Source organism: Myiozetetes cayanensis, unplaced genomic scaffold (assembly GCF_022539395.1).
Source record: "Myiozetetes cayanensis isolate MyiCay16 unplaced genomic scaffold, myiCay2020 scf20-37, whole genome shotgun sequence".
NCBI lineage: Eukaryota > Metazoa > Chordata > Aves > Passeriformes > Tyrannidae > Myiozetetes > Myiozetetes cayanensis.
This window is the reverse complement of record NW_026087412.1, coordinates 14,951,650-14,976,291: the sequence shown is the minus strand read 5'-3', so window position 1 is coordinate 14,976,291 and position 24,642 is coordinate 14,951,650. Positions and strand designations below refer to the sequence as shown.

The window sequence follows — 24,642 nt, the reverse complement described above, 5'->3', positions numbered from 1 at the left end:
GGCCCTCAGCACTTCCCACCCCAGCAGGGTGGACAGCTGGGCTCAGCACTTCCCACCAGGAATTCCGAGCTCAGGAAGCGGTCCAGATTTGGGACGAGTGGATTATGGCTTTTTCAAACCAAACTGGGATTAGAAATTCTTATTCCAAGTTGGTTTTGCCCTGTTCCTGAAAGGGATCCGACAGACCCCAACTGGGTGACAGCAAACGCTCCCAGCGCTCACTCCGGGCTCCCTCACCTGGGCACAGCTGGGAATTCTCTTTCCCAAAGGAGAAGTGAGTGAGTCCAGGAGCTGAGGAGCTGCTGAGAGGTGCTGCGGTGCCTCCGTGCTGAGCGGGAGCGCTCAGTGCCGGGGCACAGCCGGCCCCTGGCCCCGGGCAGCTGCGGCAGCGGGGCTGGAGCTCCCGGGGCTCCTCCTCTGCTGCAGCAGCAGCAAAAAGCCCTTTTCACACCTGAGAGGCAGCGAATGTTCAGCCAGAAGGGCCCAGGACTGAACGATCCACCATCCATCCTCGTGCTCCATGTTTGCCTTTCCCAGTCCTGCTGGGACAGACCCCAGGGAATGGGGCAAACCTGGAGGAATCACCGAGAGTAAAAAGGTTTCACCTCTGGCCATAATTAACTGTAAACTACGGCCCAGCCCCCTGCAGGACAGCTCTGAGGTAGGTGTTGTGTTTGCATATGGAACAGCTGCAACAGGAAAGCCCCAATTTACCGGGAGCTGATTTTTAACCACCTGAACACAGCCCAAGCTCACTGGCTTCGCTGCTGGGGAGGGCCTTGCTGCATCACCAGTCAGCACCCAGAACAGGCCATTTCCCAAGGTTTTGCCTTAGGAGAGGATCCAGAGGGTCCAGGACTCCTCCCAGCCTCGACTCACTGTGCTGCTCTGAACAAAACCGTGGTTTTGTTTCCTAAAGCACACTGATGTCATTTGAGGGGAGAGAGGTGATGTAGAAGGATTCTGTCTCTGGTATCTGCAGTTCACAAGGTCAGGTTTAAAAAGCACAGCACCAGCCACAACATCCAGGCTGTTGCTCCCTTTCTCCTGTTAACCTTCTGGAAAAATAGGGAAAAAATCCTGGATTATTCAAATTGGTTTCAAAGTAAAGGAGTAGGTGGGATAACCCAGGCAGCTCTGCCAAGGGAGAGGTCACAGGCTGCTTCCCAAACACACCTGTGCCGTGATCTCATGGGCAGAGAAGCAGCACTGACAAGGAACACGAGGATAAAACTAGGATTGGGATGTCCCTGGAGCCGGGAACACTCCGTGGGACCAGCCCTTCAGGCCTCCCTGGCTCCTTCGGAGACCTGCCAGGGGTGCCAAGTTCCACTCACTGACAAGAGTTAAAACACCCAAAACTTTTCGTGTGGGCAGAAAACAGCACATCCCACATTTCAAAATAAACTTTAAAAGTATCCCAGTGCAAAGGACGAGATCCTTAACCCTTGGAAACCAGGGGAACCACAGGAAACAGGAACGATGCCAGTGTGGGACGTGAACAACCACGTTAAAAACTGAGCCCCAAAAAAGATGAAACCCTGAACCAGCACAAGGGAGGACGGGCTGGGTTTGCTCCTGGGGGCTTTGGGAATTGGTTGAAACTCTAATTCCAGCATCAGAATGAATTATGGATAAAGGGTTTTCCAGGAAGGATACACACATGCACTTTTACTGTCAGAACTCCTGATTTTCCAGAGGGAAGGCGATCCTTGTCCCACACTCTGACTCCATTGATGCTGAAATGCCCGAGGCAGAAGTTTCACTTGTCTGGGACAAATGCTAAAAGTCCATGGAACAAGTAGAGAATCCTTGGAAATCAGAACTTCCCTGAGCCCTACAAGGTGGGAGAGTGATTCCCTTGACTCCAATCCTTTAAAAAAAAATAAATCACCAAACAACTCAAAACCACATCAAGTTGTCATCTCCCGTTGTTCGGAATAGTTGGGCTCCTTTGGCAGCACCTGGTGCTTCCAAACCAGGAATTAAAAGAGCAGGGTGGGAAGGAATGACTCCCCAGATTCCATCAGCCTGAATAAAAACCTGGGGAGTATCTGACACCCGTTCTCATTCTGGTGCCATGCGGACAAGAACAGCGATAACGTCACTCCCCAACCACCCAATCTGCCAGTGGAGGTGAGGGACAAACACGGGATTTTTGGTGTGCAGGAAGACAGTGAATCTTCATGACAACTCCTGAACTCAATCCTGGCTTCTTAATCCTAAGAAACAGTCCAAAAAGCACTGGACTCTCCCTTTCCCTTGCAGGGAAGGTGACACAGCCCTTACCCCAATGCTCTGTACGGTGCAGCCCTTTTGCAAGAACATCCAGCGGTCACAAAGATTGGGATTTAAGTAGAAAGACTTCTTGGGATTGAAGACAATCACTTATTCCTTTCTAAAAAACAAAGTTCATCCCATTAAAAAAGGCGGCTGGATTTAATAAATAGTCATTTCTGACATTATAAATAAGTTAAAAATTAATTTAAAAGAAGCTAGCATTGAATAAATAGGCTTCAGTAAGTGCTTACATACACACAGGCCTCTTGAAAGGTTTCAAGTGAGCTCATGGTTTAACGAAGCAAGTTCTGTAAGAACTGTAAGCAAGTTACTGCCAGAAAATCTTGTGCCTTCAGGAAATTAAATATTGCTTTGCTTAGCCCTTTAGAATCAGATTCAGTTCCCATCCACTCAGGGACGGGACAGACCTACTCATTATTGCTGTAAACCTGAGGAGAAAGGAACAGTAGTTTACCTTTAGGAAGATGCCACTTGCTGGAGGCAGATTCTCTGCCTGGACTTTTGCAGAAAACTGTTTTGACTTTGTCTCAGCAGGGTGACAAAAATCCACCACGTTTCCCAGTAACATCCTGCCAGACCAGGAGAGGTTTTTGGTTTGACCTGGAAGTGATTTCTGAACTGTCCTACCTGTACCAAGGTGTCCTTCCAAGGCCCTGCCCCTGGAATGCCCAACTTGACTGTCCAGTGGAACCCTGGGGGCACCCAGGGTTTTTGGGTTTTTAATCCATTAGTTTTGCTACCCAGGAATAATCTGAAGGTCCAACAGGTAAGGCAACATCATCCTCCTCTGCCTCACACGGGAAAAGGACCGATGGGAAAAGCCCTTTGGAGAGATTCCTGCAAACTGACACCCATCCAAAATCCACAGGTGGTGAAAGGGACTCTTGAGGAGCAGGCAGCTGCTGCAGGACTCCAAATGTGCCAATGGAATTTCAGGTCTCGTGGTTTGAGCAGCTCCCAGAGGCCTCTCTGTGTCCCAATGGCTGCGACACAACTGCCCCAGGCTCAGCCCTGGAGCTCTTTGGTTGGGGCTCGGAGCAGCTCCGGGGCCGGGAAGCCCCAGGTGGTCTCTCCCTGCAGCCTTGGCTCTGCTATCTGGAAAGGTGGGAGCTGCTCTGGGACTGGCTGGAGGATGTGGTGACTCCACTCAGCTGGGAGAAGCCGCTGTTGCAGGATTCCAGGCTGGACATGGATCCCCTGGGATGGGACAAAGCAGATGTGCTGTTAGGAAGGCAGCAATTAATGGAGAGCTATTCCCCTGACAGATCAGCTTACCCTCTGTAGTGCTTGCACAAGTGCTTTTTGTCCCATCATTTCCCACTTGCTCTCTAAGAATCTCTGTGCCATCATGAAAAATTCATTAGAGATGTTTTTCCCCAGTTACAGATATTATTCCTCATCTCTGGCTGTTGTTCTGGGGAAGGGGAAAGAGCTGGAGCCTCTGCAGGGCTGTTTTTGCTGCCCCCTGAGCAGAAAGGAAAACTCCAGTGCATCCCAAATGCAGCAGGCACTGTGAGCCCAAGGACTGGCACAGAGTCCCAACTTCAGAGTGCCCAGGCATCGTCTCCAGCTGCTGCCAAAAGCAGGCTGGGCTCACTTAAAAGCAGGAAGAGCACCAAGGAACACCGTTGCACAACTGGAGGGAGGTGTTTGCTGCTGCTCTGACTCTGCAGGATCTGGCCAGGTCACCTCCCAAGGTCACCACCTGCAAGTCTGTTCTGCCTAACACTTCCTTCATCTCTAGGGAAAGGTCAAGGACTCTCAAAGAATTCAGATTTAATGGTGATTGGGAAGTGCTTTCAGCACTAAAGGAGGAGGCCAGGCACACCCTCCCAAAGGCTGACTGTTCACCTGCTCAGAAGTGCTCTCCAAGTCACTGCAGACATCCTTGTCTGCCAGACAGAACATCTGGGAAATAGCCCAGCTGATATTTGGGTTATTCCAAAAGTAACTTCTCAAAATCATCCCCACTAAGATAAATCTCCTGAGTCAAAAACCTCCTGCTCTTCTGGTAGCTGCAAGCAAGACCTGAAACCCAAATTCCTCAGGTGGACACCCAGCCAAGGGGGCCCTCAATACCTCCAGCACTAAAGGAGATTGTTTGTGCAAAATGACACTGAGTTTGTGCCAAACATCACCAGTGAAACACACACCCAGTGGGGGTCGCTGGTACCCAAACGTTTAACTCACACTCAGCCCTCTCATTTGGCTTCTCTAAGGCAAAATCACGTAGTGAATCCCCCCTAAACGTCCCACCTGAAGTCCTTGGAGGCCAACACCTCGTAGAAGTAGATGAGCTTGCACTTGTGGCCGGAGCCCTGCAGGGAGGCCAGGACATCGTCCACGCGGGGCAGGCTGGAGCCGGAGCAGGGGGGCGGGCCGTGCATCTTCCACTGCAGGATGTAAAACCCCGGCCAGCGCGTCACGTGCGACCCCTGGGGACAGGGAGGGACACCAGTGACCACTGGGAGTCCTGGGAAACGGCTGAACGACCCAGGGAAGTCAAAAAAAAACCCGAGGGAGCTGATGGCTCTGGGCACAGGTATCACCTCTTTCACCTGCCTGAGACACTCCCCTGCAGTGCCAGTAAAAAAGGTTCTTTTCCACCGGGTTTTTACCGTGGAGTCTCTTGCCAATGGCTCAGGACTGGGACAGCAGCCACTTTCACAGGGAACCCAGAGAATGATCACAGAATCATGGAATGGTTTGGGTTGGAAGGGACCTTAAAGCTCATTCAGTCCCACCCCCTGCCATGGGCAGAGACCCCTTCCACCAGCCCAGGTTGCTCCAAGCCCCATCCAACCTGGCCTTGGACACTTCCAGGGATCCAGGGGCAGCCACAGCTTCTCTGGGCAACCTGTGCCAGGGCTTCACAGCCAAGAATTCCTTCCCAGTATCCCATCTAACCCTGCCCTCTGGCAGTGGGAAGCCATTGCCCCTTGTCCTGTCCCTCCAGGTCCTTGTCCAAAGTCCCTCTCCAGCTCTCCTGGAGCCCCTTTAGGCACTGGAAGTGGCTCTAAGGTCATCAATTCCTTCCCCACCAGTAGCTCATTTTGGAGTTTGCAGGACTGTGAGATTCCTGCCAACCCCTCTGAGCTGGATGCTCCCCCAGACCCCTCTGACCTGGATGCTCTCCCCTTCCCGGCAGACCAGCGGGGATTCCACACGGCTGAAATCCACGCCCAGCACCCAGGTCCTGTCGATGAGCTGCACGTTGTCCCCAGCACAGGGACCTGGTAGCGTGGATTCCTTGTGACTCAGCTCGGGAGCTCGTTTGGAGTGGAAGAGGCTGAACACCACGTCCCCCTTCAGGATGTCGAAGTCCCAGGTGATGACGGATTCCCCCTCCAGAATCTCCACGACTATCTAAAGCAGGGAGCAGAACAAGCCCACTGCAGGGTCAGGTGGCAGCCAGTGTGCTCCTCCCCACCCCGTGGAGCACACCCAGTCCTTCAGCTGGCTCATGGCCTTGATTCCTGAGGAGGATAGAGACCATTCCCATTCCATCTCCTGCCACAGGACATCTGCTCAAGCGTTTTCACCCTGTCTCCTCCCATATTAGAGTTCCTTGTAAATCAGTCACTAGTTCTGGGAAAACCTCTGTGGAAAAGAGGTAGAGGACACAGCCAAGAGCCAAATCAGAGTCACTCCCCATCAGTGAGAACAGAGGCCTGATTGGATACTCAGGTGCTCCTCTTTGGGACATTCTGTTTCCTGCTGACTCTCCTCAGGCTCTTCCCAGCACACACCTTCTTACATCACCCCCACTGCCATCCCAGCCTGAACTGAACAATCACTTCAGCTGAGAGCTGAACTGCCAGAGGGGAAACCTTTAATTCCCCCAGGAGAAGGAGGAAGAGAGTGTATCTTACAGAAGATCAGGCCATAGCAGAGACAAGTGACACTGCTTCTCTAAGTGCTGTTCTTAACTCCCACACTTCCAGCCAACACCCCTAACACCGTCCTGCCAGGAGCAGCACTGCTGCCCAGCCATCTCCTGCTCACCCTGGGGAGCCCTTTGCTGCTCTACTCAGCCAAACAAGAGGAACACCCCAGTGTCCCAGCTCAGCCCCTCCTGAGCCCGGGGAGGAGGGGTCTGTACCTCGTGTGGAGCTCCTCTGAGGACACTTGCAGAGTGGTAGATGGTTTCTGTCCACAGCCGGATGTGATCAGCGTTCTCTGGCTCGTCCTCGGTTTGGTACAGTGACTTGGGGACCAGGCCACCTTCTGGGACAGTGCACTGGGCAGAGGACACACAGACATGAGGGTTCATGGTATTCCAGCCGGGAAGTACAAGTCAGCTGTCCCAGGAACACTTGGTGTGTGTCAGACACAGAGTAACACCCTCAGCTGGGCTAGGACTGCACAGTGGGACTGAGGTTACTGGAACTATCAAGGTTTATCTGAGCTCCATTTCGAGTTGACCTCTAATCCCCTTCTCCAGGGCAGCACCACCACTTCAGGGGGTCTCCTGTGCCCAAACTACCTGTCCCATGCCCAGAGCAGGGGTGTCCCAGTCAGCACAGAGGTTTAACCCTTCCAGAGGGCAGTGAGGAAGAGGGAATCAACTCCAGATTTCACCTGCACAACAGCAAAGAACACTCACCATGCAGTCTCCTCCCAGGAAGTCTGGGATCACCTCTTTATCCACATAGTCCACCAGCCCTCCTGAGCCCTGGTAGTTATTCCCACTGTAAATGAGGAACTTCTGCCGTGTGTTCTCATTGATAAAGGGACTGACCTGAAGGAAAAAGGGGACAGAAGACATCGCTGTCACTGAGGGAAGTTAGAGAGAACGTTTGCACCACCTCACAAGGATGCTTTAGGCTCTAGACTGGAAGGTCTCAGCAGTGGGAATGCAGTCCAGCAGTAGCTTTGAAATGCTGCAGTACTTCCCCAAAGAAAGGGGTCACAAATGGAAAGTGAACTCTAACCACGGCATGTTGGGGTATGCTGTCATCTCACAGCATATTCTACTCCATGTAAAAGAAGTTTGCTGTCACTGCCTCACACACAAACCTCACAAGGAATTTAATGACCATGTTCTCACATTACAGCAGGCACCAGGCAGAACCATATTTATTATTTATTACATATTACTCCTCAGTGTCCTCCAGCATGAGGTTAAAAAACATCCATCTTCCCATCCACATGAAAACCCACTGAGTTTGAGCTCCTACTGCATGAAGAGCTGCAATTTAGGTCTGACACCCTGTCCTGACAGATGACAATCACTGGGATCAAGTGAGCTCCAGGCACACCGTGCCTGGGCTCTGCAGCAACTCTGTGGCCTCTTCAGGAGTTCAGCCTGGAGTTACCTGGGAGCTTTTCCCTCCCTGACTCTGGCTGGTTTAGCTATTTGTACATGCACAGAGCTGTTTGTGATCTGCAGCCCAGCTGTCACCCACCAGGGTCCAGAGCACAGGGAACACCCGGGGTGCTCTCACGATGAGGAGCCTGCCCAGGGTTTCGGGGTAATTGTCCTCCACCACCTCGATGATCCGGAGCAGGGCCTTCACCCCAGGCCGCCAGAGGTGACGCATGTTGAGCCCTTCCAAGTCCACCAGGCACGTCCAGGATCTAAAATAACCCCCAGAGAAAGGCCTGTCAGCACTGCAGTGAACAGGGGCTGCCCAGTTTAGGATCCACAGCACACCAGTAACACCACAGCCCATGCAGCATCCAGGGGAGCCAACAAGGGAGAGCAGGAGTTCCAATTAAAAGCAGATCTCCACTCAGGCAGGAGACACCCGAATCCAGGTGAGCTTCAGGTACAACAGACACCCAGACTTAAGTGCAAGAATATAATGTCACACTAGAAGGGGTGAAAGTGTGCAGGCTTATTGCTAAAAATAATTTAAAAATGCATTTTAAATGAATGTGAAATATGGCAGGCAGGTTCCTATAAAGAAAAACCACTGTAATTACAAAGATATGGATTAAAATCACCAAGACAGGAAGATTAAATTCATCTGAAATGGGATATAAAAAGATATAAGGAAGGACTAATACTTGCTTTCATATGAAACTGTAGAATTTGTCTGCATTTCAGTCATATATACATATATATATACACATATTGTTCCCCAAACAGACTGTGACAGACACACTGACTGTGTGTGTCTGCACTTCAGCCCTAAGGACACCATCCCAGTCATCCCAAACCTCCACAGCAACATTCTTCACCATGCCAGTGAATCTCTGTAAGGGGTTCAGGAAAACCATCAATACTGACGTGATGGGGCGGCCAAAGATGTTGGTATTTTCCTCACATCTCTTCTGTCCTTCCTCGTTAATGGACAGAACCTGGAATCAAGGACAGCACAGACAGGATTAGCCTGAGGATGGCTGAGGAACCAAGATAGCCCGGAGATCTTATTTTAAAAAACACAGAACCCAGAAGTACAGCAGAGGGCAGGGTTAGATGGGATATTTGGGAGGAAATTCCTCCCTGTGAGGGTGGGCAGGCCCTGGCACAGGTTGCCCAGAGAAGCTGTGGCTGCCCCTGGATCCCTGGAAGTGTCCAAGGCCAGGTTGGACGGAGAGAGCACCCTGGGCTGGTGGGAGGTGTCCCTGCCCATGGCAGGGGGTGGGAGTGAGATGAGCTTTGATGTCCCTTCCAACCCAAACCATTCCTGCTATGACAGGCCCTCTAAACACCCCGAGGGACAGAGAGCTCCTCAGGTGAGATGTGAAGGCACAACTCACGTGTCGCAGCAGGGACTCCTCTCCCAGAGCTTTCACCAAACCCTTGGTGTCCATCTGGCCGAGGCGGAGGATGTAGAGGGGCCGTCCATCTTCAAAACAAACAGGAGGCTTTCAAGAGGGAAGCACCCCAGTCTCCAGGCTACCTATCACCCTAGAACCTTTTACAAAAGCCCCTTTGAATGTTTTAGAAGGACAAAAATCAGGTTCAAGGCAGCCTTATCAAAGAGATGCTGCTTTGCACTGACCAGTCTGCCTGAACTGAGCAGAGAGAATAAAATTACAGCAAACCAGAGTGGCTGTTTGCAGGCATCGAGCTGCTCTGGTAACTATGAAAGTGTCAATACAACTTCCTCCCAACTCCCAGGTCACAGGTGAGGTCCCATCACCAGACTGGGCTGCAGTATCAGCGTCAGCTCCTCACCTTTGTCCTGGTAGTGCCACCCCCCCGTGTAGTACTCCTGCAGGAGGGCAGGGGGCCTCCAGGACTGCAGGATATAATCCACCTGGTACTGCTTGCGCCACGCCAGCGACTGGCACAGCATCTCGCGGGCCTTGTCGATGTTGAAGTCACGAGCGCGCAGGAACCGCAGGATGTGCTCGTCCTTGGGGATCTGGGGGAGGAGAGAGGCCCGGGGTCAGGCCTGGCACGTGCCAGGTGCCCTGCAGAGGAGGCTGCAGAGTGCACACCACTTTTCAATCTCCTAAAACCAAGGCACTAAACCAAACACGACACCCCATTCCTCCTCCCTCCTGAGCTAACCCAGCCGGCAGCAGCAGAGGGTGCCAGCAGCAAACAGAAGGGCCCGGCTCCCTGCCTGGGGGAAGCCTTTCCCTGATCCAGGTCCCAGAAGCCCCAGCAAACCCCAGGCTGGCTGATGTTTCCCTCGGCTGCTTATCCACAAGGACAACCACAACACCACGTGGAAGTCAGGGAGCTGCAAGTTTACCTGCCCAGGGCAAACCAGCACAGGATGGAAACCAGTCCCAGCTAACACCTTAACCAGGTGTTTGGAGCATGGGCTGTTTGGAGTGGGATCAGACTGTGCAGTCTGAATGATCCCACCAGCACCAATTCCAGTTCCTGTGCAGTTCCTGCTGCTGGTGTTTGAACTGGAAAGCTGCTGAATGCTTCCAAAGGCTTCCCTGCCCCACCCCCCACCACACTAACTCTTGCTCCAAATCAACCAAGCTACAACACCCCCCTCTCTTTATCCCTCATCCCAACACTATCAGTAATTGTGGCATCACAGGCACAAAATTGCTTTCCCAAAGCAAGCCTGTAGAATGGCTTATTCCAGCCTCCTCCCAGATCTCCCAGGTTCCCTTCAGCTGAAAAAAAAAAAAACACAAGGAAAACTTGCCAGCAAAGCCAAGCAGCAGGAAATACAGTGACTCTGACAGATTCCACAGCAGCACCAGATCTCACCAACAGCCTGGCAGCTGCAAACCCAACTGGATTAGAGCTCCACGTGCTGCTGGATTCATTCACCCAGCTCCCCTAAAAGCTTCCATTAAAAATTCAAGCTCTGTGGAGCAGGGATTGTCTCTTCCAGAGCATCCCCACTGCTTAACACAAGCACTCCAAGCCCTGCTGTAACACAAAACAGCGTGTTCAGGAGTCAAAGCTCCTTTGTTTCTCCACTGCCAAACTCAGGAAAACAGAAATCAGGACAGAAAGAATCAGGCAGGAGCAATCTCGGTTTCACAAGCTAAGAACTGACTCACCTAAAGAATGGGGCAGAGTTCAGGCAGCCCAAACTAAACCCAAAGCACCTGAGGAGCAGGCAGGAGATGAACACTGTTCAGCAGGTTCCAACACTGCATCTGTTTGGCATGGGAAGGGAAGGGCAGCCTTCCCAAACAGGACCTCAGGAGTATTTAGAGGAATGCCCCCAACATTTTCTCTGCATCACAGCAAGATTAGAGACAGCAGAGTTTTCATCAGATGATTTACCTCTGTGCTCCTGCTGCTCAGAGGCAGCTGTTACTCAGCAGACATCAGCCCCAACACCCACAGCAGCCCCTGCACCTCCTGCAGGACCCAGGAGAGGGGATGGCTGGGGGAAGGTTCATCACTTTTCGTGTTTCAAACCTCCTCTGCTCATTCACAGCTTCAGGCAGGAGGCAAATCCAGGGCTTCTGTTTGGACCAAAGGCAGGAAGCTCCGAGGGGACTTATTCCACAGTGGAATTAGTCTTTTATCCTTGTCCAACCAAAGCAGTAACTCCCACATGCAAGAAAATGAAGTTTTAATTTCAGCCTGGTGTGAAGCTGTGTGCACTCTTCTACACAGTGCAAAGCCATGATTGGGAGCTTTAAGTAGTTGCAATTTTAACACCGTTCCAGTTTGTTCCTTCAGCTCCTCAGATTTTGAAAGCAACAATAAATCTGATTCTAAAGGCAATGCCTGCTTTGGAAGAGACAGGGAAGGGATAGTGAAATAGGACAGAAAGGACGAAAATAAGAAGGGCCATTTTCCAAGAAACAGGAGATCTATTTTTTGATATTTTCTGACAGAGGAATAAGGACATCCCTGCTCAGAATGAAAGGAACAGATTGTCACAGCAAGGTAACAGCCTCTCCAGGGAAAACCCCAAGGCTTGGAAACCCAGCTCCTGGTTTTGTACTGTTCTGACAGGGAATCAGGGGAAGCAAACATGGGAACAGTGTGAGGGGGTTCAGGATGAATTTCCAATAGCCAGCACCTTCCTTCCTGCAGTGTTCAAGCTCCCCTGGGGACTGAGCTCCCAGAGCCCACCCAAGGGTAGGAGAGCTCAGCAATCAGCTCTACCTGGCCCAGCACATCCCACCGAGCTCCGAGCACCCCCAGGGGCAGCTCTTCCCCTTTTGCCTCACGTGCCCTCACTTTTTGCTGCTCCAGCTTCCATTCCCCAGCCTTTGACACACAGGGGAAAAAAAACAACCCAGAGAACAAAACAGGCAAATGTTTGGATGGTGCCTGTTCCAGCTGAAAGCAGGATCCTTGCAGATCACAGGGATGGATAAAGCCTCCCTGTCTTGCTCCCACCTAGGGCTCGTTTTCAGTGGATTCCCAGTAGGTGAGATAATCTCCTACCACACCAGAGCCCACACTGTTTTACTGGACAGGTCTCCATGGACCTGAAAAGCCTCATGTCCTGTATTTCAGAGCACAGTTATACCCAGGGACTGATCCCTGCCTGCCCCTTGTTTCGTGTCCACTTGCCAAGCACCTTTTATCTGTCAAGAGGCTGAATCGGGGGGCACAGATCACAACCAATATTTAGCAGAGGCCCTTTTATTAGTTAAGCTGTTACTGTGTTTACTCCCAGGCAGAGCATCACACTAACATGACAGCAGCCTGCAGGGAGGAGTTACAGCCCCTCAAGGGGTCCTCTGCTCCCTCAGGTGTGTGTGTATTTATAGACACACATATCTATGTGTATGTAGTCATGCTCCTGGGCATGGTCCCTGTTATCCAACAAGTTCCTGGACACCAGTGGTCTTGGAGAGCTTTGGAAGATGTTTTCTGTTGTGAATTTATCAGCTTTTACAGATTCAACAGTGTTGTTGATGGCTGGAGCTTATCAGCCACTGGGGGACTCCCACACTGCCCCAGCAGTTCTCTCCACCCTGAGGTTTTCAGGTGGATGTTTCTCCATCCACCATTCCATGCACACTCTCACAGAAGGGAACTTCTTCATGAGTTAAACAGCAACAGAACTGTGGAGCTAAGTCTTTGTTACACTTTAGTTCTACATGGGTGATATATGTTAATTCTTCCAAGAAGAAACAGGGCTTTATAAATGATGTTCAAACTCCCTGTACTCAGATGAGACACAGAGAGTCTCAGCTCTGAGAGAGACACAACACATCGCACACAAAGGACTGGTAAAACGCCTCTAGATGGACTCTGCTTTCCAGGGGGATGTTCCAACCATCTTCCTCCTGTTTCCTCCTCTTCCTAAGCACCATTTGTCTACTCATCCCACCCAATCACTCTCCCTGTCGCCATCCTTCGCTCTTCCCTTTCCAGTCTCTCTCCATCAGGAAATCTGGGCTCAGATCACTCTCGAGGCACTCAAGCTGCCCCAGATCTTTTCTTTTCTCAGCCACAAACAGCACAGACACCTATCCCAGGACACTCTTGACCTATTTTCACTCAAGTTGAACGTGAGTCAACAGTGCCCTGGCGGCCCATTGGGCCGCCAGGGCACTGTTGACTCACGTTCAACTTGCCATCGACCAGGACCCCCAGATCCCTTTCCACAGTGCTGCTCTCCAGCCCCTCATTCCCCAGGGTGTGTTGCCCCAGCCCAGGTGCAGAACCAAGGGTTTCCCCTACCCACCTTGCCCTTGTGTGTCTCCTGCAGCCACTGGCGCAGGCGGATCAGGCAGCTCTCCTGCAGCGGCGTCAGCTGGCCCAGGTAGCGCTCGATGTAATCGGCGTCCAGTTTGTCAGCTTTGGAGGGAGAAAAATGAGGGAACAGTTCAGAGGAGAACTGGCCTGGCTGCACCCTGCCTGAGGGAGGGAAGGGTTTGTGTCACAGTGGTTGGGGGTGTGAGGCCACAGACAGCACAGACTGGGTCCAAACTTGATCACTCCACTTGTCTCTTAGAACACTGATATTCTGTTCAGCCTGAACTGCTCCAGCAGGAGCTTTAAAAGATAAATCACGAGCTCTAGCTGCTCACTAACCACTCCAAGACCTGGGCACTTCAATCCCCAGGTTGTCCTCAAGCCTCATGCACAATTCCAATAACAAGAAGCTAAAAAAGCAACTCACTGGGAAACCAGATTGTTACCCTGCTCAGGGACAGCAGAGGGAAAGGGAGAATAAAACCACATTTCTGACAGCAAGGAGAGGGAGGGGGGAGGTTCAGCAGGGGGAGAAGTCCTGTGCACACCAGCAGCTCAGAGACAAAGGACAAGGGGTTGGTGACTGCCAGCACTGAGGGCCAGATGTGCCACCCAGGGCTGGGGTGTGCAGTGCCAGTGAGGGGAACAGGGCACCGGGGCAGCAGCTGTGCCGGGGCACACGAGGGGCAGGGCTGGGGGACAACCTCAGAGCTGCTCTTCGTCAGGCACAAGGGGTTGCACCTGATGCCATGACCTACAGACAAGGGCTGGACACCCACAGGATAAGCAGGATAACACAGAAAACACATTTGGAAGTGCTACACGTGAGCTGGGGAATACAGGCAGAAAAAAAGGTCAGGTGAGAACAGACATTTCCAAATTCCAAGCTTTTTCCCTGGTTACACTCGGCAAAACAAGCACTATCTTTCCTTCTGAGGAATGACAACAACTGTTTCTAATACCACAACTCTAAATTCAAAGGTCCCTCCTGTTTCTTTTTTGTCAGAGAAGTGTTTTATTTAGTCTACAAGATATCAGACCAACACAAGGCATGATAAGGTCTCATTCAGGTATTTTCTGGGAGAAATGCATGAGGCAACATTTTGCAAGTTTGTCTTGGCCTGATAAAGGGGCAAAAGCCAACCAAACTGGTCCTCAAGAATATGAATTTTGAAACAGATAAAATACTTCATTAAAATTCAACTCTAGCATATTCAAGACACCTTTAAGCTTCTCCATTTTAAAGCAGAAAATACCTTAAAGGGCAGATCATTTTCTTTTCTAAGCTCAAAAACATACTGCTTGTGCAGCTTTTCTTAGCTTTTCAGTTTTAGGGAGGGGAAAAAGAAAAAAAAAGCCCATTGTTTGTTTTTCTTGGTAAAAAAAAAAGAGAAAACAACTTTCCTTCCTCCTCACCCACAATCCGGAAGAAAAACCTGAAGCCAAAAGAAATAAAAATAAACTCCTTAGTGCTACTCAAGCCTCGTCAGCAGCTGCTGCTGCTGCCTGGGCACTACGTACCATCAGGGCTGGCAGCCTCTGCAGAAGGGCAGGGGGATCCAGGAGCCCCAGAATCCAGTGGGATGTCACCAGCCTCATGTTCCAGAGCCGGGCTTGGCTCATCCTGCCCGCTCCCGGCCGGAGGGCTCCAGCGCGGGATGAATGTGATCCCCTGGGAGATCAGCTCCTTCAGGTAGTGCTCAATCACCTCCTTGCCCTGCAGGGGGAAACTCCCGTTAGGAAAAGCACCCTCCAGACCCAGCAGGGTGGAGGGTTTTCCTCAGGGCAGAACACTGACACTGCCAGAGATAAACAGAAGGGAGATGTTGTCTCCTTCCATCTGCACCCCCCTGTTGAGAACCCTTCTGTAGGAAAGGCCCGTATCGAGGGTGAATTACAATTAACACTGCCCAGGCAAATTCCCAGTGCTACGGATGCAGCTGCCCTTAAAACACTTTTCTCCTTCTCCTGCCCCCAAACCATCAGTCAGCTGCCCTGTTCCTCTGCAGCCCAGGCCAACAGGCCACTGAAAGGCAGTGCCTCTGCCCAAGAGAGACAGGGTGCTGATTTTCACCCCCAACTTTCCCTTCCCGCACGAGAACAGTGTCCCCACTGTCCGAGGAGCCTGGCACCCCCAGCATCCACTGCAGCCCTCCTCTGGCACGGCCTGCTCCATCCCTGAACAGCCACATTCCAGCCAGCAGATTGTTCTCTGCTCATTGCACACCGGCTTCTCCCTCCCCTTGCCCAACGGAGGGATTTCAGAGCCGTAACAAAGGGGACAGAACGACACCCAGAAAGGGAGGCACGCAGAGCAGGTGTGGAATTTGGGCTTGTGGCCCCCCTCTTACCCGTTTGATGTTGGAGGTGTACTGCTTCATGGCAATTTTCTCCACTGTGCTCTCGAAGCCAAAGAAGGACTTGATGTCGAGAGACGCCGACTGCTCGAAGCACGTCCACTCCTCGTTCTCAGGGTGAACCTACCCCCCCAAAGGACACGTGGGCTTGGCACATCCTCGTGGAATGGCAGGGCCCTCGTCCCTGGCACCACGCTGGCTGATCTCCAGACTTACAGAGTGAGGGGGGCAGAGGAAGCACCGACTGTACCTAACAGGTTAATTCTCCCAGAGTAACAGAAACTCATCACAAACTGGGCATATGGATGCTTTTTAACCCAACATTCTTCACATGCACGGGGAAGTCAAAGGTTCAACCGCACCTCTGCCCCAGCAGACCTGAGAGGTAACAATAGTAGCAAAACTTGCATTAAAATAGGAGTGAAACTGCCCACTTGAAACCACGATGTCAAGAGCTCCTTATGGAAGGACAAGGGATGGCCTTGTGGGCTGTGTAATTAAAATTTCTACATCTGCAATGAAGAAAACTGAAGAACAGGGTGTTTTTTTCTAGTTTTAGATGGGAACTCAGCCACTAATGTCAGCCTTTCCCCCCAAAACACTGGAGACGTGGCAGAGCAGGGAATTTTCCTACTCAGTTCAAAACACACCTTTCCTTTCTAGTCATTTCCCCTCAGTGAACTCTATATATGGTAAAAACTATATAATCTTTTCCTCTTTTAAACTTAACCCTTTCCTGAGGAGGCTCTGCCTTCTCTCTGCAGGTGCTGCTGTTCACAAACTGACAAGAAGGGACAACAGTTCCAGCCCCCACACAGCGACAGATAAAGGACAGATTCCTCGGGGGCACAGTTAATAACTGCAGCAGCAGGATCACATTTCTCCAAGTTGCCTCAGAGAACCCTGCAGGAAAGGAAAGATGAGAATAAACCTGCTTCCGGTGCACTCTGGCAGGGAAAAGGGAACTGGTAAAAATAGAGCAGGGAACCATCTTGAGGATGCAGCCAGGAGCTCCCACCCTGTTCCCCTCGAAGCTGACGTTTCCTTCCGAAGGACACGGGACACGGCCAAAATCAGCAAGTGTAACAATGTCTGAAGAGATCCCAGAGGTGACCTGGGAGCGTTTCAGACCCATCAGCGCCTTTGACAATGATGGAAGTTTGATTTACTGCGGTTTTTAGGAAACCCCATGGAGCCACCAAGTGATCTCTGGCTCAGGAACCCCCTCAACCATCCAAAACGTTGACAGCTTTTCAGCTCCTCCGCTTGCTTGGAGCTGCTCACAGCTTGCTGGCTCCCAAGAAGCTGAGCTGTTGTCCAGCTGCCAAAAGGGCAGGTAAGTAACAGGATCTGGACTTTTGTTTGAGGGACAAAAAGCAGTATCTGATTGCTTCCAGAAACAGCTGAAGCTATTTACCGGTGACCGAGCCCTATGAGCACAATTACAGTGAAGTGGCACCCTGTGCTGAAGATGCAGCACAAACTGAGACAGCCCAGGCCACAAATAAGGCTCAAGACCTTTCTCCAAATCTTTAGAGCACAAAGATCATGACATGGTGCTAAAACTTTGACTTAGTTGTGGGCAAACTTAATTGCCAGACTTCCCTCAGGCTCTCTTTGTAACAAGTATTAAGGGTTCCACTCTAAACATCCAGATACATTCTCAAGATCCAGATGCTTTTATTAACTTGAATTTCAACCAAAAAGAAACTCAGGGAATAGCAGCAGCTCTGGAGCACCATCTCTGTTTTTTATTCTCACTCTAATCAGAGAATCCCAATCAACCCAAAGAAGTTTGGGTTGAATCATGGAATGGTTTGGGTTGGAAGGAACCTTGAAGACTGTTTAATTCTACCCACCCCTGCCATGGGCAGGGACACCTTCCACTAGACCAGGGTGCTCCAAGCCCCGTCCAGCCTGGCCTTGGACACTTCCAGGGATGGCACAACCTGTGCCAGGGCCTCCCCACCCTCACAGGGAACAATTCCTTCCCAATACCCCACCTAACCCTGCCCTCTGACAGTGGGAAGCCATTCCCTGTGCCCTCCAGGCCCTTGTCCAAAGTCCCTTTTCCAAAGCAAAGGAACTGTATCTGATCACAGAACGCTGCTGTCCAGTGCTGCAGGAGTGCCCAAATCCCTCCACAGCACCTCCACCCTGCCATTAGTGCCCCATTCCCATCGCTTCCTGGGCAGCCCCAGGAAGCAGAGCACTCACCGAGTAGCTGCAGGTCTCGCGCACCACGACGCGGTTGGCGAAGGTCTCGTTGTGGGCCTCGATGCGGAGGGTTCGCTCCCTCCAGTTCACAGTGTTCCTCTGGATGAAGAAGACATGCTCCACCCCTGCAATCTGAGGGGGGGGAAGAACCAAAAGGAGGGGAGGGGGGAAGAAAGACAGAGAAAGAAAGAGTTACTTCAGGAGCCTCTACCAGGAGCCAACAAAGCCCGGGTCTCTCTGTGCCCCGGGTTCCACCTGCCTTCTTCAGCAGCCTGGGAGCGTCCACGTTCAGTTTGCAGCTCCGCTCAATGACGTGTACAGCCCCATCCTCGCTCCTGGATTCGTGCAGGATTTCACTCCCCAGGAACACTGGGATCTCTGGGCACGTAGGGAAGCGCTTCTCGTACGCCTGGAAGTGAAAACAAAGCAAGTTCAGCTTCTGGGAAGATCAGCTTTAACTCTCCTGCCCAGAGAGGTGGTGGATTCACCGTCCCTGGAGGGTTTTAAGATGAGGCTGGATGTGGCACTGAGTGCCATGACCTGGTCATCACAGTGGGGTTGGATCAAGGGTTGGACTTGATGATCTCGGAGGTCTCTTCCAACCCAGTTAATTCTATGATTCTATGATTCTTTCTGGATCAATTAACTCCCTTGCAGTAAAACTCCAACAAAACAGAGGCCCCTCAACCCCTGTGTTGGCTCCACTTCTCTCAGAGGTGAAGTTAAAGCTAAATAGTTACAAGCAGAGCCAGGACCAAGTCAGTCATCAGCCAAACATGTCTTAACATAATTTTTCTTTCACACATGAAGCAGAAACAAAATCCTGTTGTTAAGGAGTACTAGGAAGGGACTCATAATCAGGAATCTCATGGTAAAAGCAAGCACAGCTCTGCTGATTTCTGCTGGCTAAAGACTTGAATTTCATTATCCCTGGGTCAAGTCAATACTGTCTGTATGAAGAAGCTACTAAAAATGTTTAACACCTCTGTACCTTAAAATGTGATGTGTCCAACAGTTCTAGTGGCCCTAAACTGTCAAGGGTAAGACCATAAATTACTGGCTACTCGCTTTCCCTTGCTTTATCCATTTCTGAAACAGTTCTGTCCTGGTTCTGAAATCTTCCTTGTTTTAATTAGCACATCCCTCTGAAAAGCCCTTTATCAGTTCCAACAGAAATCCAGTTTTCCATGGCACTTGTAGCAAGTTAACTTGTATAAACCTACTGTTGCTCCTCTTTCCCTAAGAAGAGCATCTCTTATTATATGCACTTCTCCATCTCTTACTATATTCTGAGATGTTTGCAGGACAGAATGTGTTCCTTGGATTTCTGACAAGTGTCTTGCATGTTGTGATTCTGTTGTAGATATGTGACTGCTGCACAAGCTGCCCAGAGTTCCACCAGAGCTGTTCCAGGAGAATCTGAGCTCTCCTTCCATTGCACTCTCGGAGCTCCACATTTTGGCTTTAAGATTTTTCTGCCCCCATTCCAAGGCCAACCCTAACCTCTTCCCATCTTCCATAAGACCCAATCATTTTGTTTAGTGCATAAAAACACAGCTCCTCAGGAGAGAAGTGTCCACCGCCAAGGAAAGGTTGATGTGATAATTCCCGAGCTCAGCAGCGCTGTCAGTGCACCCACAGCAGCCACATTCCCTGCTCCCACAGCAGTGCAAAGGCTGGTTGTCCCTGCATGGATTCGTGGCCCCTGCTCCTAAAATAGCCCAGGCACTTAAGGACACATTCCATGTCTCCTGCTCCTGGAGCTCTGGACGGGAAAGGAGTTATTTCAGATTATCGTGTTGCTCAGTATCAGGAGGGAAGTGCAGGCAGTGCCAGCTGGAATTCTGGCCATAACAGAGCACACAGGACTTTAAATCAAAGGCAATGAGCAGTGTCCTGCCTGCTCTGCCACATTGCTGGGAGAACTTCTACCTATGCTTTTCACTCTCATCACAGGGAAAACTAAACCAGCCAGCAAAGGCACATGCACTGCTTTAAGAAGCCTAATTTGTTGTGATGGGAATTCATGCACAGATATCAGGCATTGTCACAGGACACTTGCAGGGGTGCACCCCTCCAGACTCCAACTACCATCCAGTGCTATCCCGAGGCCAAAGCCTTTGCCTTGCTGCTCTTCCCTGTTCTAGTACATGCCAGCAAGTGCCTCCAGGCCACCCACTCTTAGTTACTGGAGTCCCAGCAGTCAGACAGTGAAAGCTGAGAGCACCTTTGTAGGCCACTGGGATAACAAAACATTTAGCAAGCATTTTTCAGCTGTTTGCCCCGTGTCACTCCTTCCCTGTGCCCTTAACACACTTGCAAAAAGTGTCACTGAAAACCTTACCCTGAGAGAAGGCTGCCCCAGTCGTCACCTCAGCAAGGGTGAACAGTTTGATAGGACAGAGGGGAATGGTCTTTAAAAGAAGACAGATTTAAATGGGATATTGGGAAAAAATTCTTCCCTGTGAGGGTGGGCAGGCCCTGGCACAGGTTGCCCAGAGAAGCTGTGGCTGCCCCATCCCTGGAAGTGTCCAAGGCCAGGTTGGACGGGGCTTGGAGCAATCCTGGGATATTGGAAGGTGTCCCTGCCCATGGCAGGGGGTGGAACTTGATGAGCTTTAATGTCCCTTCCAAACCCAAACCAGTCTGTGATTCTACTCTTTCAGGGGTGCAGCTGTGCCAGAAACATTTGAGGGAGTTTGCAGAGGAACAAGAGCTGCTCTGCTGGGACCAGGATCCTCCAAAGGCCTCAGTGAACAGCTTCACCAGGAGCACTGAGCTCTAAGTGCCCTCTCACCACTGCAAGGACACAATGACCAGTGTGAACACCTCCACCACCACTGGATCCAGCTGCTTCTGGCTCCCACCTGAAGATAAAGCCCCGGGATCTCAACACACCACTCCCTCTTTCCCCACTTTGACCCAGCTGCAGACAGGCTCCCTAACAAACTGTCATTAAATCCAGCAAAACCAAGACCAGGACTAAGGGGGTGCAGCCACTATTTCAGACAGCTGAACCACACCTGGAGAACCAGGACAGGCCAGGGAGAGACACACGTCAGTGCACAGCCCCGGTGATACAGCTGTGACAGCACCCAAACCCATCACCTAACGAGGGGGAACACTGCCATATTTGAGAAAGAATCCATATCCACACCGATATTAAGTCCTTTGCTAATCTTCTTCACACAACAGCTCTAAAAATACAGCAGGGAAGATGCCTGAGCTCACATGAAGGACAGCTGAGGCCCCACGCTGCAGGCACAACAAAGCTGCTCCCTGAGCACCCAGACCTTCCACCCCTGCAGGCACAGCTGAGCGGGAGGGCAGCCCCTCTTTGCAGCCTCTTATCAAAATCAGCATCCACATGCAACAGCCTGTTCCTGCTCCAACACTGAGGGAACTTATAAAGCCAGAGAAATATTTCATTTTTTAGCCAACCCTTGCCAGCCTAGCTGGGATTTCTCCTCGCCTGTGATTCTGCAGAGCACAAGGTGAACCACAGAGTGTTTACTGTTAGCTTGTTTTAATGCCTGGGCTGCCTGCACTTGCTCTTTCAGCTCCCTGCTGCAGGAACTCTGCTGATATATAGGAACTGGCTAACATATGGGAACTATGATTTGTCTCTGCCTTCTCTGCCCTCATCCCAGCAGGAATAACAGCAGTTATTGTGCCACTACTTGTGTGTTAAACAATACTGTGGGTCAGACAACCACCTTGATGATTGAAAGTTTCAACAGGATCAAATATATATATATATATATATATAATGGATGGCTCCATGAAGCCACTCCCTCTCTTCCTCTAAACCCACCAGGATTAACATGGACTGGCAGACCCAGCTCACACTCGTGCACTTTACAACAACTATTTTCTTAAAGGTTCAGATTAACGTGCTCTCTTCATACCCAAACCAACCATTTCACAAGAGGTGGTGGCCCAGACCCCACTCGTGTCCTTCCCTACATCAACCTGGTTCCCCCTAGATTTCAAAAACAAAAGAATTGTTGCAAAAATCAAAATCTTTTGTCTCGACCACCAGTCCAAAGTGTCATTTAAATCTTTGCAGTCCTGAAACTGAAGTTACACATTAAATTTCACAAGAGGGCTGAGTGAACTCAGAGGGATTTGGGATCTGTTTGCATTCTTCAAGATAGTTTGTTTAGAACTATAACCACTTATTTTTGGGTGCCTCCAAATGTAAAGAAAAAACAATAATTTCAGTGCAGCTGGCAGCCTGTTGGAAGGAAAAAAATTCAACTATGAAGAAATTAAATGAAAAAAACATTACAAGGGAAGTTGAAGATCTCAAGCTCTCAGTGGTGTCAGATCTTCCTTTCACACTGAAGGGAACCCAAACTAGGACAAGAATATTTCCAACTTACATTGATCTCTGCATCCCAGCAAAGACCCCTCAGTGCCACTGAGGCTGACAAATGATTAGTCACACCAAGCAACAATTAATTAATAGTGAGATGGCTGACTGTGAAACCAGTAGAGTGCTCTGACCAAGGTTTTGCCCCCTGATCTCCTGGGAAATGTGTCCCAGTGGTTGTACCTGTGCTGAGCAGACTGTGGGACCAACACCGAGAGATGAACATCAGGCTGGGAGAGGAGAGTTGGAGAACAACAGAAGAAGCCACGCTTGAAAGTGTCCCCAAGTGCTGGCCAAACACACAGCAACCCCACAGCTGTGGGAGGAGATGGCCCTGAGGATCAGCCAGGTACCAAACAGAGCAAATTAGACAAAAACACGGTCAAAATGAAAAAATGAAACACTCTAAAGCCTCACAGCCACAGAGAAAGGGGGAATTGGCCTCCTCTACAACCCCCTGCTTCACCTGCCTAACCCCTTCCCCTGCAGAGCAGAGGGTCCTGTCCAGTCCTGCAGTTCCAAGGTGACAGTGCAAGTGTGTTCCTGCCCCTCCTGTTTACCAGCTGTGTCCCTGCTCTTCCCACAGGACCCACAGCACACAGCAGTGGGCAGATCCTTTCCAACAGCTCCTCCTGTTTCTCCTCCATGGGTTTCACCGTCCTGTTCTCACAAGTGACCTCGAGAGCAATTCCACAACAGAGGCCTCAGGAATCCAAAACAACAGGGGTGTGAAACCACTGAATAACTGCCTGAAACAAAACACCTCACCAGCCAAACCCCTGCACACCTCGGGGCAGCCTCTTCCAGCCCAGGCTCTGCTGGGCCTGGAGTGGTTTCCACGTGCTTCGAGGGGCAGCTTTTGTTGGAGGATTTCATTTCATACCTTAATATCCTACAGGGGAAAACTATGGACTGATGGTGAGACCAACCTTTGAGGGACATTCAAGAGTGCAAATGGGGGAAAATTCTATTGTGTAGAGCACAAAGGAACTAAACTGTGATGCACCTGACGTAGACAGAAACTTGCAGTCAGTATTACATGAATATGTTACAAGGATAAGTGCTTCATCCTTGTGGTTAAAACACTTCAAACTTGCATGGTCAACCACAGTTTAAATCTGTGTGACTTAACAAGATTCCTCGAGGTCATGTTACAGCCATGTGCAGATTGCCAGGAAAAAGGAAGTTCTGAGCTCAGAGGAATGGGAAATAAGGAGGAGATCCGATATCAGGTTTTGAGCTAAAGATGGCCGGACCATTTTGCCCATTCCTTTGAAAACGGGTTATGAGAAGCAAGATAAAGGCCCCTCATCACTTTTAAGGAGGAAGTGGATGCATGTGGATCAGCTTTTGAGCAGCTCTGACGACACATAAATATTCCTCTGCAGATCGAGGTGTTTTCAGATGATGGCCTTCCAGGAAAAAGTAATTTCACCTTGCAGTTCCTCCCACTGCTTGGTGCTGAAGGGAACCAGTCTGCACCCACATTCACCAGACACAACAATTCAGTGCTTTGAACAGAACAGAGACCAAATTCTCACTGACCAGAGTAGTGCAAAATAAAATACAAAGGGAACGGTGTGGGAGGGATCAAATCAATACTTGGGGTACAGAAACTGCCCTGGAGTCAGGGAAAAGGGAACTCCATTTTAAGGAGCTGCAGAGCATCCACAGTAAAACTCCTTGGGGCCTGAGGGAAAAAAATAAAAGAAACTTTTGCTGGCAAGAGGAAAATGATTTTCCAGCGAGAAGTCCACTGGACAACAGCACCCAGGCTGCAAACATTGACCCACTGTTATCTCTGCCTGGACTACAGCCAAGGATTTGCCTCATTTTCTCAGCTTTTGGTGAAAGAAACAATTCAGGGAGCAGCAGTGCCTATCACAACACAGGCACATGTCAGGGCCACAGAAGCCTCCTGACAGCAGCCCTGCAGCTGCACAAAGCTAGCCCAGGAAACCAGCCCTGTGCCTGCCCTCCTGTCTGAGCAGGAACAACAAAAAAGCCTTCACAAAAAGCTGTGGAAGTGACACCTCCTGGAAGCACTGCTCCTGAGTGGACACGTTTGCCACAGCCCAGTGTGGAGAAAGAACCAAAACGGGAAGGCAGGGAGGGAATCACACACCTCGGGGAACACCTGAAAGAGCAAAACACAGCAAGCCAAGTGCCCAGCACACACTGACTGCTCTAAGTGACTCCAGAATCACAAAGGGGCTCACAAAGCTGACAAATGGCTCCTCGGAAGGACAATCTGTCATTGCCAGAAGCTGCTGCGAGAATTTATACACACTGGCATGATTCAGGGTCAGACTCGGGCTTAGTAGTTAAAACAAATCCATCCTGGC

General features: G+C 50.6%; 1 protein-coding gene across 4 annotated transcripts in view; it reads right to left on the bottom strand.

Annotated features, from left to right (window-relative positions):
* Window positions 1-11: 11 nt before the first annotated feature.
* The window catches only part of SEC14L5 (SEC14 like lipid binding 5), a 37,927-nt gene continuing 13,296 nt past the window's right edge, over window positions 12-24,642 (bottom strand). For all 4 annotated transcript variants that reach the window (XM_050317656.1, XM_050317657.1, XM_050317660.1 and 1 more), the window contains exons 4-17: window positions 18,182-18,331; window positions 17,923-18,054; window positions 15,700-15,828; window positions 14,870-15,065; window positions 13,338-13,450; window positions 9,431-9,620; window positions 9,010-9,098; window positions 8,537-8,607; window positions 7,710-7,881; window positions 6,908-7,042; window positions 6,404-6,541; window positions 5,425-5,667; window positions 4,558-4,736; window positions 12-3,498 (exon numbers count right to left, since the gene is read on the bottom strand). In XM_050317656.1, the coding sequence (XP_050173613.1) occupies window positions 3,393-3,498; window positions 4,558-4,736; window positions 5,425-5,667; window positions 6,404-6,541; window positions 6,908-7,042; window positions 7,710-7,881; window positions 8,537-8,607; window positions 9,010-9,098; window positions 9,431-9,620; window positions 13,338-13,450; window positions 14,870-15,065; window positions 15,700-15,828; window positions 17,923-18,054; window positions 18,182-18,331 (2,043 nt within the window). In that variant the 3' untranslated portion in view covers window positions 12-3,392. The remainder of the gene's footprint in view (window positions 3,499-4,557; window positions 4,737-5,424; window positions 5,668-6,403; window positions 6,542-6,907; window positions 7,043-7,709; window positions 7,882-8,536; window positions 8,608-9,009; window positions 9,099-9,430; window positions 9,621-13,337; window positions 13,451-14,869; window positions 15,066-15,699; window positions 15,829-17,922; window positions 18,055-18,181; window positions 18,332-24,642) is intronic.